Source organism: Sitodiplosis mosellana, unplaced genomic scaffold (genome assembly GCF_009176505.1).
Source record: "Sitodiplosis mosellana isolate CC-2019 unplaced genomic scaffold, AAFC_SMos_1.0 Smas_scaffold_1, whole genome shotgun sequence".
Lineage (NCBI taxonomy): Eukaryota > Metazoa > Arthropoda > Insecta > Diptera > Cecidomyiidae > Sitodiplosis > Sitodiplosis mosellana.
Genome location: NW_022595244.1, coordinates 20,250,200 through 20,266,650, shown reverse-complemented (window position 1 = coordinate 20,266,650; position 16,451 = coordinate 20,250,200). Strand labels below are relative to the sequence as shown.

The window sequence follows — 16,451 nt, the reverse complement described above, 5'->3', positions numbered from 1 at the left end:
TTGTCAAAAAATTTCGGCTGATTTTCTGCATCTGAAATAGATATATATATATTCATTGAGTAACAATTAGATTTGAATAAGCATATTATTTATTAGATTTGAAACTATCTTCAACAATTAATTGGATAAAAATTTCAGTTTTTCAGGTAAAGGTTGGTTATTTTTCGCCAACAGATCGGCAAGTGTTCGATTAAACTTCTTTGAAACAATCTTATAATCATCCTGCTGTATTTCCTCATATAATTCAGTTGCCGATGCATAATCATTAGTACGTACGAAATCGCCCAATAGAAACTCATAGAGTTTTTCTTCGCTTATAGATGTGTGGTGCAGTCCTCGTGCACAACGAGCGATAATAACAACTGCATTGATCTTTGATCGATTTTTCAAGTAATTCAAACTACTCAACAATATTTCAGAATTAAACTTTACAACGGGATTCAATAAAATTTTTCGTAGCTGTTGCTCATTGCCAGTGCAAGCAAATGCCAGAATGACATTAACGTTTGCATTTTCTGTTCCATGTATTTCCTTCGTCAAATCAATAACACGTTGAATGTATTCAATCGCTTCCTCTCGTGAAACATTGAACTCAGAGATATTTTCAGCATTCGATAATTCGATTAGAAGAGTCAATAAACTGACGCATTGTGGTGTTTTTTGGTATTCCTTTACGTAATGTTCATATGTTGCAACTGCTTCATGGATTCTCTTTTTATCGAGATATTCTTTGATTACCGTGCCCAAAAGTGTGTTCGAATGCTCACAATGCCCTTTGTTAATCAGAGTCTTTAGAAAGTATCCAGTCATACTCTCTTCTTTGCCATGCTTTACACTATACTCACTGGCTGCATTCAGTAAGTGCCATACATTGTTGCTCATGTATGACGTTTTTCGACCTTTGTATTGATCCAACTTGTTGATGAGTGTCTTTGCATCGTCTAATCGATTCTTTGAAACCAACAGCGTGGCCAAGTCAACTATCTTGAATGTGTCAATTTTGAAATTAGAATGTTTGGTTTGTAACTCTTCTAACGTTTTGAGTGCTTTATCTTCGTGTTTGATTGCAGTCCACAGTTTCAACGCGGTTGACAGTACGGCCGGTGTTTCAAGGACTCCCATTTTATCACATTCCTCTTTGATTTTTATCGCCTCATCATATTTCTCGTATTGAACATATTTGAGAAAGAGACGATACAGAATTCCTACAAGGAAAATCGATTTAATAAATATCTGGCATAGATGTTAATTATCAATAAGATGTTCATACCATGCGTTGGAAAGCCGTTTGCTTTAAACTCAATCAGTTGCTGTTGCAAAGATTCGATCTCGGATTCATTTTTAGCGGCTGCCTTTTGGTCGGTCTGCACATCTGGAAATAGTTCGTTGGAAACTAAACTCTGTACAATTGGGCCAAGGTCGGTATGAATATTTCGATTTTTCGTCAATTTATTCAGAATTGCATTGGCCGAACTTTGAGAAATTTTCACTTCAAGCCGTTGATAGTCGATTAAAAGTTGTTTTGTTGAAGCAAAATCGTTGGATTGATCGAATTTGTTGCAAACCGATTGAGCAACTTGTCCAGCTAGATCGTAAAGTTTATCGATGCATCGATTTTGGAGTTTCTTCATCAAAGTGGCCGTAGTGTATGCATTCCGTTTATACGCATGACCTCTCACGAATTTACTCAACGCTGGTTTAACGATGGATGGATCAATCGGGGAAGTGGAGCGACTTGCTATATCCAAAGCCTCTTTTGGTCGATTGTTGTTTAATAAAAATGTAATGATAGCTGTTTTCAACTCAAGCATCCGAACTCCAGCATCCGTTAGAGCTCTAAGCGTTTCTTGTGAATCAATTAATGTGTTCATTCGTGGCAAAACCCAGTCCAATAGTGTTGTTGTATCAAGAATTGTGTTGGATTTAGTCGCAAATTTGATAATATCAATCACATCGTTTTGATTTCTAGCACGAGCAATCAATGGCCAATAGTAGTGGGGTCGGAGTTGTTCTCTTGCAGCTAATGCTTCCAAAAAGTCACGAGATGCGGGCAAATTGAAAACCAATGAGTACATACAACATGCGTGAATTGCATACATATTCCGTTTACTTTCAATCAAATTCTCACAAAATTGCAGAATATTCGAAACGCTCTCATTCGTTACAATCATTTCTTTGATTAAAAATGTACCATATTCGGTAGTATCTTCCATTCCAAAGACTGGCATCGGCAAATGCTGAATAATCAGTTGATACGGGTCCAATTTAGTGGAACGATTACGATTTGTGTAAATCAATTCGATACAAATATTCTGCAGATTTGGTGCAATCAATTTAGCATTTCGAATTGTGTCCGTCAACAGACTCAATGCTTTCTTAATAATGACTTCATTGCCTTTGTTTGCAGCGCTGCGGACTATATCGATTAGTTGATCAGTGTCATAGTCGTCAGATTGCTGAAGAACTTCCATCGCTCTATCGTAATTTTCATTGAGAATGTATGCTTTGATGAGCTCCGTATTTGTACACGAAGATGGTGCAATTCCATTTGATTTCATGGCTTCTAGCACCTTTTCAACAGCATTCAATCCTTGTTTGGAATACCCTAAAATGAGTGCGCTATAAAATCTATCGTTTAGTTCTATGTTTTGTGTTTCAATGTCCTTCAATAATGCTTCAGCTTTCTCCATTGTTTCTTCATTTTGACACGTGATGTACATTAATTCTGCAAAAATTTCTGCATCCATCGGGCAATTGTACTTTTCAAAAAATGATTGGTAATTGTCTAGTGACTTCAGGCCAGCTCGTCGATATGCCTGCAACAACAGTATCAAGTGATCTTTTGTTGGTGTTTTGAGCATTGGTACTAGCTCATTCCAACATTCATTGACCAATTTGATGCGTTCGCCGGTACTCCGATCGATCAATTGACTGCACGATTTCAGAATGTTGAACCCAATGTCGACGGTTATGTTATAATTTTTGAACAGACTTGGTCGAATTGTTGTGAAAAAATCAAAATGTAATGATACTCGGTTCGATGCCAATTTTGACAATATCTTTGGGACTCGACTTTCACTATATAACTTTACCGGTTCTGTGGAATAATTCTGAATTTGATGAAAATGTTGGCTATTGATTCGAAAACCTCCCGCTGTAATTTTTGTCTTTGATTCAACAGCAACTATTCTTGAACATGTTGTCAAACTTTTCTTGGCAATAACACGTCCAAGCCATAATCTGGACCGAATGATACCGCTCAATTTTGTCGTAATATACGACATTTTTCCTAGTTTTTCCAAATGTTTCTCTCACTTTTATGAAAACTAAATAAAATATATTTGAAACTTTTTTTGGAGGTTATTTTGATTTGACATCTGAAAATTCAGAACCAACTGTCATGATGAAAGACATTTGATATAAAATGCGTTTAAAGAATGACATGAAACATGTGCTCATTGTGTGAGTTTGAATATTGTTTGATTGAATTTGAGATTTAGGATGAAATAAAGAAAAAATAGCAAAACATTCTGTATCAAGCAAAGAAGTTGAACAATGTTCAACAAGAGCCGTTATTCAAACCATATTAACGGAAAACATAAAGTGGATCTAGTTCATTTTGAACTAGCAATCATTGAACGAATCCAATTTCAAGTTTGCAATCACATGTTTCTCCACATAAATAACAATAATTATCATTGTTTACAAAACAAATGCGCTGGCATTGTTTAATATTCCAAACCGAATACACAATTTATGACATTCACATTTCGTTGAAACAAATCAAAAAATGCATCACCAAAATTGATTACAACCAATAAAATGTATTTCAATCAACTTCGGTAACATTGCGTCATAAGGTGCAAAAATAGTTTGTGCCAAGAAATTTCATGCGAATTGTGGTTTATTTCATGGAGATGTCGAGCCGTTCGTCGAATTGCAATTAATCAAATTGTTCGGCAGAAATATGTACGACTGTACAATGAATACAAGATGATGGTGTACTATATATGGGATTTCCGAGTGGAAGACCATGCGGTTTTTTCCTCTGAAAAGTTGTTCGCTATTCATTTGTGTGAATTTATTAGTTTGATTTCATCATGACCATAAATTCACCGAATTGATATTGAATGAGCTGATGCGAATGTATTGGAATCTGTTGTGTACGAGCGTGGATCGTAGTACAACGATGCGAGCCCGTGTGTACGTGTGTATATGTGTGCGTGCGCCAATGGATGTAAATGTGGTCACAGCGTGAGTTTTATGAGTGTGTGCCACTGATAAGAGCTGTTTAGCTGTTTGAAAATGTGTTTACACAGAGAGGGGAAAGAGAGCATCGCATGTGGAGAGGTCTGTGTGAACGCTATAGAATGTGAGAAAGTGAACGGGACAAATGTATCAATTGCGACGGAAACAGAACAACAAACGCAAAAACCATACGTACGCATAGCGACGAGCGAACGCGATTGCTTTGAATCGAAAGCAAAACCAAAACCAAAATAGCCGTACGGTAGCAGTGCAGCAACCATAACAGTTGGATGTTTGAATATCGTCAATGTATGAAAGGGACGACAACCATGAGAGAAACGGTAGCATTTGTAAGTGTGCTAGAAGCAATTGGATTGTGTCTCACTCGCATACGCACACATTACATTACATTACATGTGGTGGAATTTCGTTTTCATCAATGTGTATGGCAACGACGGCGCGGCAGCAACAGCAACCGCAGCAGCATGAACCTAAACGAAAATGTAACACATTTCTATTCATCATTATTGAATTGCAAATAAGTAGTGAGCATCGTACGTCGATTGTATCTTAGTATTTTCCCGATACTACAACAACCGTGTCACACTCGACGCAAAATTACTCTATCAAAAACGACAGAACTCGATGTGACATTTACCGAATCGAATTTTTAGCCAAATCGATAAAAGCATATTTATTTTTGGTCGGGTGCAAAAATAAAAAAAAAACATTCTTCAACTACATTTAATTTACTGTTCGAACTGAAAGCGGTGACAACTACAAACAAAGCCAAATTCCGTATATATGTATACATGAAAAGGTAGAGTAAAGTGTGCAAAAGCAACAGCTAGTTTATTAATGATCATTGTGAACGTGGAAATTACCGACCAACCGAACGAAAGAAGAAAAAAAAAAACACACGGACTCAAGTGAATCGAATCATATTAAAGGGAACGAGTCGATTCTGCGGAGCGACAAGATAAGTGAATTTTTCGGACAGTGCTTAAAGTATTTGTATCAATTAACTGCAACAACAAAACCAAATTGAACTGGTAAGTAGACAAATTTGGTGTTGGTCGATTAATCTCTGTGTGTAAAAACTATCAAAATGCGTACAACCAATTGCAAATGGATGCCAAAAGTGCGTTTTTGATTGATTTTTCCTTCGCTCTATGTTCACACACTCGTTAACGGTTCAATTGAGTCGATTTTGATTGGTGTTCTAATTTAATTCACAAAGCATGAAAGAGATAATGCAACTGTTTCAGTTCATTGTTTGCTAATTGGTCCATTTGCAAGCAATACGCATTGCTTTGATATTCAATTCCATCACACACGATTTCTGTGTGATGACACACAGAAGCGTTGACGACTCTTTTTTTTTGTTTTCTCTTCTTTTCGTTATGTGGCCAATTTTGTATAATATAACACGTTTTGCAACTAACATTTGTGCGATATCTCGTTCGCATCTTATATCCATTGAATTGCTTTGGCGAACGAAATGCGAAGTGGGAAATATTGGAAAATGTTTACGGCAAGAGAGAAAAATAGCGACAAACGAAATGAGATCAATATAATCGCTTCGGTTGAGGCAACGTTGCCATAGCAAATAATAGTGCAATACGAAGTCATCGTTAGTACAATTTCGTCTAGTAGATTATTTTTCGCTGCTAAAATAGCACAATCATGATTTCAAATCGATTTTTTTCTTTACATTTTTTTTTTTAAACCATGTGTTGCCGTTTCATTTTTTCGTACTTCTTTGCGCATTTTGCCTTCTTTTTTCTGCTTCCATTTGTTGGTTTTCTTTTTGTTTATATTTCGCGTAATTGTAATTCAAAAATGAAGCGTATTTAATGAATGTTGGTTTACTTATTAACTGTATTGTATGGCCCATGTGTCTACGTCTCAGATTAAGGAAGGTATAGTTCCGTATGAATTGTGTATTATTGAACGCCAGGCGTTTAAACGGCACATTATAAAATTGTGATATGGTTGGTGTGTTGTTCGCAGCAAGCCGCCTGGCTGCGTGAATTTGTTTATTAGCATTTAAATAGCTGTAATAATGAAGGATTTGTAAGCATTTGCCAGAAATTTTGCTCCGAATAAATGACGAAGATGTTCCACGAGCAGAGAAAAACGGCAATTTATCAAACTTACCAGAGGTTGCTAATAAATATATATATATATTTCTTCAAAATTCCTTTGCACGCGCGTTCAATGAAAAGCACGCAAACACGAGCACACATACATACACGTGAACACACCTACATCACGCTCTCTTGTATCTCCAGAAACGAGACGGATTGTTTGCAACAAACATGAATGTGGAAAAGCTCGGCATGAGCATGACCTATTTAAAAAAAAATCCTTCTGGCAAGAATGAGCAACAGAGACAATGCCAAGGCATGCAATCACTCACTCCCTCTCTTTTACGCTTATTCTGACTATTATCAGTTAACATACACAATACATTAATACCCGCTGCGGTAGCGGTAACAGCAACAGCAGCAGCAGCAGCAGCAAAGAATCGGGCATTCTTCGTTTTGCACACGTAATACCATTATGTTACACCGAAGCAAACAACAAGTGTAGCGAGTGTCTAAAACTCAAAAGCGCTATACACCACACTGTCTATAATAATAGCATACATACACGCACAGCACATAGTATATCGAGCCGGAGAGCGATTTGCACACAAATTCACTATCAGCATGACCGTATTTGGATGCGAGAAATGAAATGTAAAGCGTTTAGACCGTGTTTTAAATGGGCCCATTTACTGAGAATAGAGGCTAGAGAGAGAGAGAGAGAGAGAGAGAGAGAGAGAGAGAGAGAGAGAGAGAGAGAGGGAAAGAGAGAGAGAGATAGAGAGCAAAAGAGAAAGAGAGATGCGAATATGTGTAGTTTGATATTGACGAGGTCTCCTGTAAGTAACATTTCGAACAACGAAAACGTTTGCTCATACCAAAAGCCCTGGCCAAAATCGCAACAATCTCTGTACAATATCCGTGATAATGTTGTACTCAATTGTTCTTACACTCGTTTTTTTCACATATCAAATTGCAACAAAAAATGGACGAAACAAACCAAACGGAAAAAAATGAAAAATAAAATGTTAACAACGCCAAATGGACGTATTGAACGACAGCTTCTTAGCTTCAACTCGGGCGAGAAAAAAAAATTCTACGCAATTCAAATGTTCGTTATTGTTGTTGTGGTTATGGTTGAGCTGATGATTTTGGCCTTTTCGAGCCAGTCATTATGATTATGACGATTTGTTTAGTACGGATACGATCACAACCGATGATGCAATCTCACTCATCACTATCTAGTTGTATCTAGCAATGTTCTATATTTTCTGGTTGTAGTTGCGATAAAATAGCCGCTTGTATGCATATTCATTTCTCTCTCGCTCCTCAGGAAATGACAGCAAAAAACCTCGTTACTCTAAAAATTCATGAAATATAATACACATTGACACATGGCAGCTTGATAAATTGACCAAATGCGCAAATTGAGCCATCAATAACCAATTTTTCGAAGTGTTCTGTCGATATGCACACTTTTCACGCTTACTAAATACACAAAATACATTGATTTGGTCATATAAATTATTAGTTAAAACCCAAGAGCCATCGTGATAAATACTAATCTGTTTGCTATTGCCACACACAAGCACAGACACCGACGGTAGATCAAATATGTATGCATATTACATTACTATTCATCGTCCGAGTGTATTGTTGTAGTTGTGCACTGGATAGGAGTATTTGTTCGACGTGTATATTTTAGCAAAGTTGTCGATTTCAATGCCAATTTCATTATTACACGTTTTCATTTTGCAAATAATATACACGGTGTTTACGTGTGTTTGATGTGTAAATGTATGGGTTTCGCTATTTTTTTTCGCTTTTCTCTATAAACTAACGACGACGAAATATGTATATGTTTCGATTTTGTTAATTTTCACATATATTTTTTTTCTGCAGCGATGTCTAAATTAGATATGACTTGTTACATTTCATAGTTCGCCGTTCATTAGATGTGTCATATAAAAATTGGATGGAAAATTGTGTGCTCTCGCCTCGTTGCGTTCGCAAGAACCAATTAAACCATATTTGAAATTGAATGGGTTTTCGTGTGCGTAAATTAAATCATTTGACGGCGTCATTTATGCGTGCAAATTTAAGAAGAAAAAAGAATTTATGGTACGATTTTTATGATTTAATATTGAGAATTCTTGTGAATGCCGAACAATGCGAATTTTGCACCGATTTTGGAACCGACCACATCGTACTTGTGCCAAATCACGTTTTGAATATTTCACATTATGTTCAGGTACGCTCCGATTGGTATCTCACATATTCGTCGTTGCACTTAACACAGTTTGTCAATTCAAAGTGCTGCAAAAATGCGTTTATGCCCAAATATCGAATAGTTCATTTGTCTTTGTCGTCTCAGCATTGGGATATTCGTGTGTGTGTGTGTGTGTTTGTGTTTGTGTTTGTGTTTGCAAATGGCAAAGATCTCAAATGTGGATAAATTAAAACTGGTTAATTTGTTCAGAAAGAACCTTCTACCAGTCAACAAGTTACACGAATATACATGACAACGGCACCGCTCCAACTAGGTCAACTGCTAAACTGCTAAGCTACTGCTGTTATAGCATAGACAACAGCACCATTCTGCGGTTGCATGCATTTTATTACCTTTGATTTTCTGCTAATTTGAATATCTGCTTTGCTAGACAAATTTTGACAGTTAACTGATACAGCCCGATGAACAAACGGCATTGCTATGGAAATTCGCTGTGCCGAGAGCATTTATGCATATGCAAACCTGGACGGAGTCTACAAAACTATCAATCTTTGCTTGATTTGATGCAGACATGACACTTTAAAAGGATGTCGAAGTTTTTTTTCCTCTCAATATTCCCTAGAGCTCTAAGTTGTTTACTACTTAATGTTGTTTTATGACACTCTTTTAAAATTCTGTTCAGTTTTTGAGGACAAATGCAAGGCCTTAGATTTTCAGAATGATTCACTTAAATATGACGAAAATAACGTAGACTTGCAGTCGATTTCGGAAGAAAATCTGATTCATACATCTTTTTATAGATAAAATGATTCGATAAAAAAAAATTATTAATACTCTTTGCAACTCTAAAAATATTTTTCGGTAAATTTGATTCCTTTGTATCTTCGGTGCAGTGAAAAGTATAAGCCCATTAGCATAATTATAATAAGATAAACACAGATTATTTAGCAAGTTGCAGTGTTTGCGAGAGTGCAAAAAGTCAATAAAACTGGCTTCAAAGTCATTGCAAAAACGAGATGTCTTCTCTCTCTCTCTCTTATTCGCTGTGTGTTGTGCACAGCGCAGCTAAATGTGATTATCACTCTCAGCTGAACTTCTAACAGCAAATTATTTATGTGCCATGTAAATTGTCTTTGGATTGTTTTTGCGTGCAGTTTTCTTTATGGCTGCAAATTAGTCTCACCGCAATTCCATTAAATAAAGAAGAAGAAAACGGGGGGATTTACTGTCGCCAATCAAAGTCGTTTGTACGTTTCGCTCAACTCGATTTGTGTTGCTGGTACACATTTACGCCGATCGAGTGTGGTGTGTGTGTATGTGTGAATTCATTTGAGCAACATTGTTATGGTCGCCACAATAAAAAAAGAAAAGGGCATAAAGGCAATGCTATTAAAGCGGGCGATAAAAGGCTTTAAAACATTCACGTCCATTCACGTCTTTACCGACCAGGCCATCGAAACAAACGAAAACACTGTTATTTGAAGAAAAATGAAGTTCGATCGGAACTGCACATCCATTGACAAATGCTTGACGTCCAATTAGTTTATCTATTTCACTATCGACAAATGCTACAAAGAAATCTAATTAATTTACGTTAGAGAGGCAATAAATTACTATTTCAGAACCGATTCGACTCTCTATTGCGATACACATATCGATACGGTTGAACCACATACACACACACACACACACACACACATTCACAAACCAGTCGAACGGTGACAACTTGAATGATAACGAACAAGAATCGCCGAAAAATGTTGATTGCTCAAGTGCTCACTGTTAGTCATTTTATTGACCCAACCGAACGAAACAAATAAAAATGATCGAAATTCAAAACTTTGGTTATACCGAATACGTTGTCGATCGTTCAATTGTCTATGACTGAGCTCGAAACACAAATAAAAATTCAATCACATTTACATAAAATTTATATTCGTTTTAAAGTTCTTCACTTATTTCGTTGTTAGTTCGTTTCATTTATTTTTTTCGCTTTGTTCCGTTTTAGTGTCGCCAATATGTAAATCGGCGTAGTCATTAAATTCTTCATTTAGAAAAAGAATGGACATTGAACATGGGTTAGAGGGGGAAAATAGCGTCTAAAAATGCCACATACAAACTTTGGAACCAATTTCATTCAACGAATTAATAAAATAAAATAAAATCTATTTCGCTTCGAATGGCGTTGCATCCAAATTTGTTTCCGATTCCAAATTCGATACAAATCAGCGATTTTATTCGATTGCTCGACTTCGATTGGTTTCTCGAACACATTGTAGCAAACTGTTTTGTCGGCAAGCCACAAACATTGTTGCATAGGAAACAAAGGCAATGACAATTCGCACGTGTGACAACTCTAAGCACATCAATGTGGCGATTTTATTGGAACCAGATTTTTGGCTGTTTCAACCGCATTGACAATTTGTTTATACGATTTTCTAACATTTGTAGACGATATTTCAAAAGACTTTGTTGTCATTTGAGTTGGTGCGCGTTTTAAAACAGGCATGGGCATTGGACAAGGAATTATAATGGTAATATCCGCCTAATGTATTCACACGAGCGTATACCGTTTGTACGTAATGAAATTCGATTTCGAGCGATACATAGGTGAGAATCGCAATGATTTGACCTTCAAGAACATTTTTTTTTGTTTATTTACATTTTAATGAATGCTTATTTCCATAAGTTGGTGACGACCGTTCACTCTCTCCGTGTCCCTATTGTCATGGGCTATTTGTTTGCGCTTGTATTAATATAGTTGAAGTAGGAATCCCCGCGGAATTTAGTGAAAAGTTTCCATTTTTACCGAAAAAGAACAAAAAGAAGAAGAAGGAGAAGAAGAAAGAGACAAAAGCATGGTCAGAAACAAACGAATGAACGTAAACAATTGCAAGCAGTAATAAACAAAATGAATAATAACAAAAACCGGATTCAGTGGGGATTTCAAATGTGCTCCTCTTCAGAACCATGCATGACGACGGTATAACAACAATCGTTGTTATGCTGCGCTGTCTCACAAGCATTCACTCACGCCATAAGATCAACCAGTAAGTGTACCAGATCCGTGTTCGATGTATGCCTCTCTGTCGTGCTTAGAACAGTCACTGCACTACACCTGCTCCATGGATTACGGTTTTCTTTTCAGTTCTTTCATGCTATTTCTCCTCTGACACACATCACAGCTCTACAAGCAAGCTCCGTTCCATGAATTGAGAATGCTGATCATTTTTACTTTTTTCATTTCTCTCTTCCCCTCTCTTCACTTCGTTTGTATCTATCGTGTGTTGGTTGCACGCGTACATAACATGCCGCATTGCACATATATTCAAGAGCAAACATATCCACGGTTCTATACGATCACTGCTTTAGTGCTGTCTTTTTCTTTTCATTCAAGTAAGCTTTCCAGTCTGGTTTTTCTTGTTATGGCCAACTACTACTATCAAGTGGCTCGGCACGCTGTGCGGCACGACAACAAATATGCTGTTAGTGACCTAAAATGAAGAACAAATGAAATAAAAGAAAAACGGCACACACGGCCGAAGAAAGCAAATCCGAAGCGAACAAAAGAAAACAAGTGAAAAATGCAACAGTTTAACAATGAAAGGCCGCTTGAACGGCACACGCAAAGTAATTGGTCTCATTTTATAGCTGATCGTTAGCCGCTGCTTCTTCTTCATTTCATTCCATGATCTCGTATTATGCCGTAATGCAACAAATATTACACCGTCTGATTGCGTTATGCCGTAGTAGTGTGGCATGGTTTGGCACGGCACGGCTCATGGCATCGCCGGATGCTTTAAAAACAGAAAGAGCGTCGTTGGCTTATGCGCTGAATTTCCTATTCAACATGATGACATTGATGAAATTTATAACGGTGAAAGGTAAATTTTGAGCGAGTTTTTAGTCGCGTTTTTTTGGCTCTCATCGACACGTGTGCGTGTTTTTGTGTGAAGGATTGTTCACGCGTGCAAAATAAAATCGATTCGAACACCAATTGGCGATTTGTTGCCATGCGTACCACGATTTAACCAACTAACTTATCTTGGCTTGTATCGCTTTGTCGTCAGTCGTCCATGCATTTCGCATAATCATTAGCGAGGGAATTTATAGCCGGAAAAAATAAGATGGAAACAATCTTGAAACATTGATAAAGGTTAACTCAATACTTGATTGCCGATTTGCTCTCTCGATCCACTTTTAATTGTTTTCGTCTTGAGTTCATGTCTTTTTTGTTCGTTCATTTCATGTGGCTTTGAAATCACACGAAATGATCAATAGCGAAAAAATATCCGCCTTGTTTCTCACTTGTGATACGTATTTTTATTTTTTCTTTCGTTTCCGTATTGCATCCCACAAACAGAACCGATACAAAGTAAACAAATTGTTCGGTGCAAATGAAAATTGAACAGAGTTTTTGATTGGAATCTAAAAAAAAAGCGAGAAAACGAAAACAAATCAGTGGCTGTTTATTTTTTGGAGGTTATTTTCACTTCAATGTTTTTTTTTCGCTTCGTTTGTTGAAACGTAGACGATCCACATCTATTTTTATTTTGTCAGCTAAATAAATACTATCTGGATTCATTGAATTGTGTTGTAATTTATTATTTGTTGTGATGTTTTTTTTCTCGTGCTGCTAATATATCTGCTTGGGAATCAGTCATTTCATAACCTATTGGGTGATGTGTGTTTTTATTTGCCACTATAGAAAATGTGGGGCAGATCGTCAGAATGCTTTGCACACATTGTGTGGAACTCGGCGTATTTCCCAATTTTAGGAGTCAATTCCGAAGAGTTGGAAGGCTTTTGCTTTAAAATTAGAAGAATGTCGCAATTTCTGAGATAAATTTCTCGGTCGGAAACTGAGAAATTGAGAACAAACATCGGAAGGCCAAGAGTCGAGAGCTGATGACAAATAGTTGGCCGATGTTTGGCGGCATTGTGTGCGTGTGTATTTTGCGTGCAAGATCAATATTAATTTTAGAATATATTTCTTCTTCGCAAGAAACATACGCATAGTTCACATCGCCGCCATTTAGGCGATAAAAAAAAAAAAACAAATTGTTTTTGTTTTCATGGTTCAAGCGAATTGTATAATAATTCGTCATGTCAACAATTGTGCCGATGATCATTTTTCGAGATGTAAACTCTAACAATACGTGCCAAATGAGTGGATGATTCAGTTGCGTTGAGTACTGAATGAATTTTGGGGGAGAGAGAAAGGTGTGTATTATCTTGACAAAATGGCCACTTTATTTTTAAAACGACTTTTCTTAATCTGACACTCAACTTGATCATTGACACGTACTGTAGATATTCGCTATTGGCCCCCCGTGTTGTGTATTTTCCTCAGACGATCGCTTGAGTTACTTTCATTGAGACATTTTTTTTTGCTTGTTTCTTCATGCATCGAAAAAAATGATATATGTTCTAATAAATATATTGGCGTCAAAATATTTCTGTAAATTACAAGCCAATTCCTTCACAAATGTACACACAAAAATAAGCGCGTGCAGTAGAATAAAAAGGTCACACAAGTCGTTATATTCGTATACACTGTAAAACCAAAACGAAGAAAGGAAAAACACTAAACCGTGGTCATTTATTCTGCGAAATGCACTGTGTTAGAGTGAATCGACTAGACAACATATATAGAAGAGTTCGACACGAACACAACCGTTTCGAAGCTCTTTTTTTGTTTTTGTTTTCGATGACGACCTTAGGAGTCGCTGAAATTGTTGTATTCGCCATAATATTGAATTCGATCCGGTAACAAATACAGATGTAACGTACTGAAATTGCCTTTTATGTCATTGTCTTGGATCGTTGCCGTAGTCGTAGTCGTTGTCGTAGTCATCGTCATTGGTTGCCGTTCGCAACTGCTCCAGTTGTGCTCATAGCGACTAGATTGAAAACCAATCGACACGAATCTATCGCAAAAACTGTATATCTCATTTGAATCTACATCGATTCAATGTAATCCCCGAACATGCGGAAATAAAAACAAATCGAATGCTCGGCGAGAAAATAAACAAAATGCGACTTCAAGCAAAATTAAATTGAAATTTGAGAAGAAAAAAATAAAAATTAAGGTTGCGTACAAGCGACTTGGTTGAAGTGAATAATACCATTTCAAAAGAATAGAACAATCAAGAATCTGAATATTACTGAACTGAATTACGGCCGGATATGTAAATATGATTTATAAAATCCTTGATAATTTTCATTTTCACTGTTGTCATGCCAAAAAAAATTTGATACGGATAAAAGTGATCACCATCGAAAGAAACGCGTTAATTATTTAGTCATAAAAACTAGGTTATCTCATCAATTGCCATCCAAAAACTCACGGGCATGCATATTTTTCATGGCTCGGAGATTTTACTGTATGGTTCTGATCGAATCTAGGCATCATGCCGCATGCTCTGAGGCAATTTCGATAAAGCGGCAACGTTATCAAACGTGTTTACAGCGTCCTTTATGCGGTGCCCTTCCAAAGGAATCTGTTTTGGGGAATTGATTTGCTTTCATTAGTGCTATTTTCTATAGCTTTCTACGCGCAACTAGTAATAATCAACAACTGATTAGACGGAGTCAGCAATTCAACACAAACGCAAACCATTTTTTTCACATTTTGTCCGCCCAATGTGGAAATATTAATATCAGTCGATGAGGATCATTCGAAAGGCAGATATTTTTTGTTGTTTTTTGGTTTTAAAATATTTTATGTATTTGACGAAAAGCATCCTAAAATCGAAATGTTTTTTTTTTATCTTATCGCCTCAGTTTTGGTTATCTGCAGACTCCTTGCTGTGAAACAGTGATAAAGCGTCAGTAAATTTTGAAGGGAAAAAACTCGCATTTTAGTAGTCGGTTGTAAGTTTGGTGACAACACTAAAAGAGAAATCGATAAAATAAACGATGTTGTGAGTTTTATCAGCTTAGTATCACCATGGAGATGTCTAATCACCAAATGGAAAACGCATACACCACATGTGGTGATTCAAATGATAAACACGTAAAGAGATAAAACAATGTTTCAGCGTGACATGCAATTTTATCCTCTGCCATGTAAACTAGAAAATTCAAGTAATTACAAATATTGAAACCAGAATTGCAACAGCAACCAAAAAAAGTGACTTTTTCTCGCCTATTTTATTAATGAATAGTAAACAAAAGTTTAGTATTTACCGATGATAAATAAATGAATAAATATATATAAATGAGTTGTGTTTCGCTCGTCATTTCTGACTGAAATATTACCGGTTCAGCAAATTGTTACAAGTACGGAAAAAACGATTGTAGCGGCTGTGACGGCTCAGTACTTTTTTCCCAAGATAATTCTGATTTGATATTCTGAAACATACAACCATATCGTTGTTTACATGTGTGTAAACGAATGAGATGACTGGAATTACCGCCGGCAAATGCAACGTACACAAAGTTCGTTGTGTCCTTAGTGTCGGTCGATCGGAGTTTCAGTTGTTTACATACGTAAAATTAACTTTGAAATTTCAAAATACACATATGACGTGTGTCATATGCAACAGCAAGTCAAACATTTTTTAGCTATGCCGAATCAAAGTTAAAGGAACTGAGACGACTGATTACGCATACAAAATTAACTTCAACCGTTGTAAGAACGATATTATGCGCTCAACGCCACTGAATAATCATGAATCATCGCTCGTTCTTTAGAATGTAGATACTGAATGCAGTCTTTTTATTGTTGTTTTGATTCGGATGAATTCGATAAAACCCAAATATGCCATTCTTTTACGGTGGAATCAAACGTGTGTGGCTGTATGTGTGACTATTTTGCATTGTGCACCGTGCCATCTCCCATCGGAAATTCATTAGAAATGAGCGAAAATGGAGCTGTT

General features: G+C 36.6%; 2 protein-coding genes and 1 long non-coding RNA gene across 9 annotated transcripts in view; 1 reads left to right on the top strand and 2 right to left on the bottom strand.

Annotated features, from left to right (window-relative positions):
* LOC129579072 (uncharacterized) overlaps positions 1-16,451 on the bottom strand; it is a 93,721-nt gene that overhangs the window by 63,450 nt on the left and 13,820 nt on the right. The window lies entirely within an intron of this gene.
* Positions 72-4,203, bottom strand: LOC129578875 (leucine-rich PPR motif-containing protein, mitochondrial). Its single transcript, XM_055468100.1, has 2 exons — positions 1,271-4,203; positions 72-1,205 (listed from the first exon to the last, which is right to left on the bottom strand). Exons 1-2 carry the CDS (start codon positions 3,282-3,284, stop codon positions 118-120), a joined length of 3,102 nt encoding a protein of 1,033 aa, XP_055324075.1. The 5' UTR covers positions 3,285-4,203; the 3' UTR covers positions 72-117.
* The window catches only part of LOC129578884 (DEP domain-containing protein DDB_G0279099), a 47,841-nt gene continuing 35,697 nt past the window's right edge, over positions 4,308-16,451 (top strand). For 3 of the 6 annotated variants that reach the window (XM_055468210.1, XM_055468200.1, XM_055468139.1), the window contains exon 1: positions 4,784-5,300. The gene's annotated coding sequence lies outside the window, so the exon portion shown is untranslated. Of the gene's footprint in view, positions 5,301-16,451 lie in introns of all 6 variants that reach the window. The other 3 variants (XM_055468129.1, XM_055468182.1, XM_055468172.1) reach the window with 3 other exon arrangements.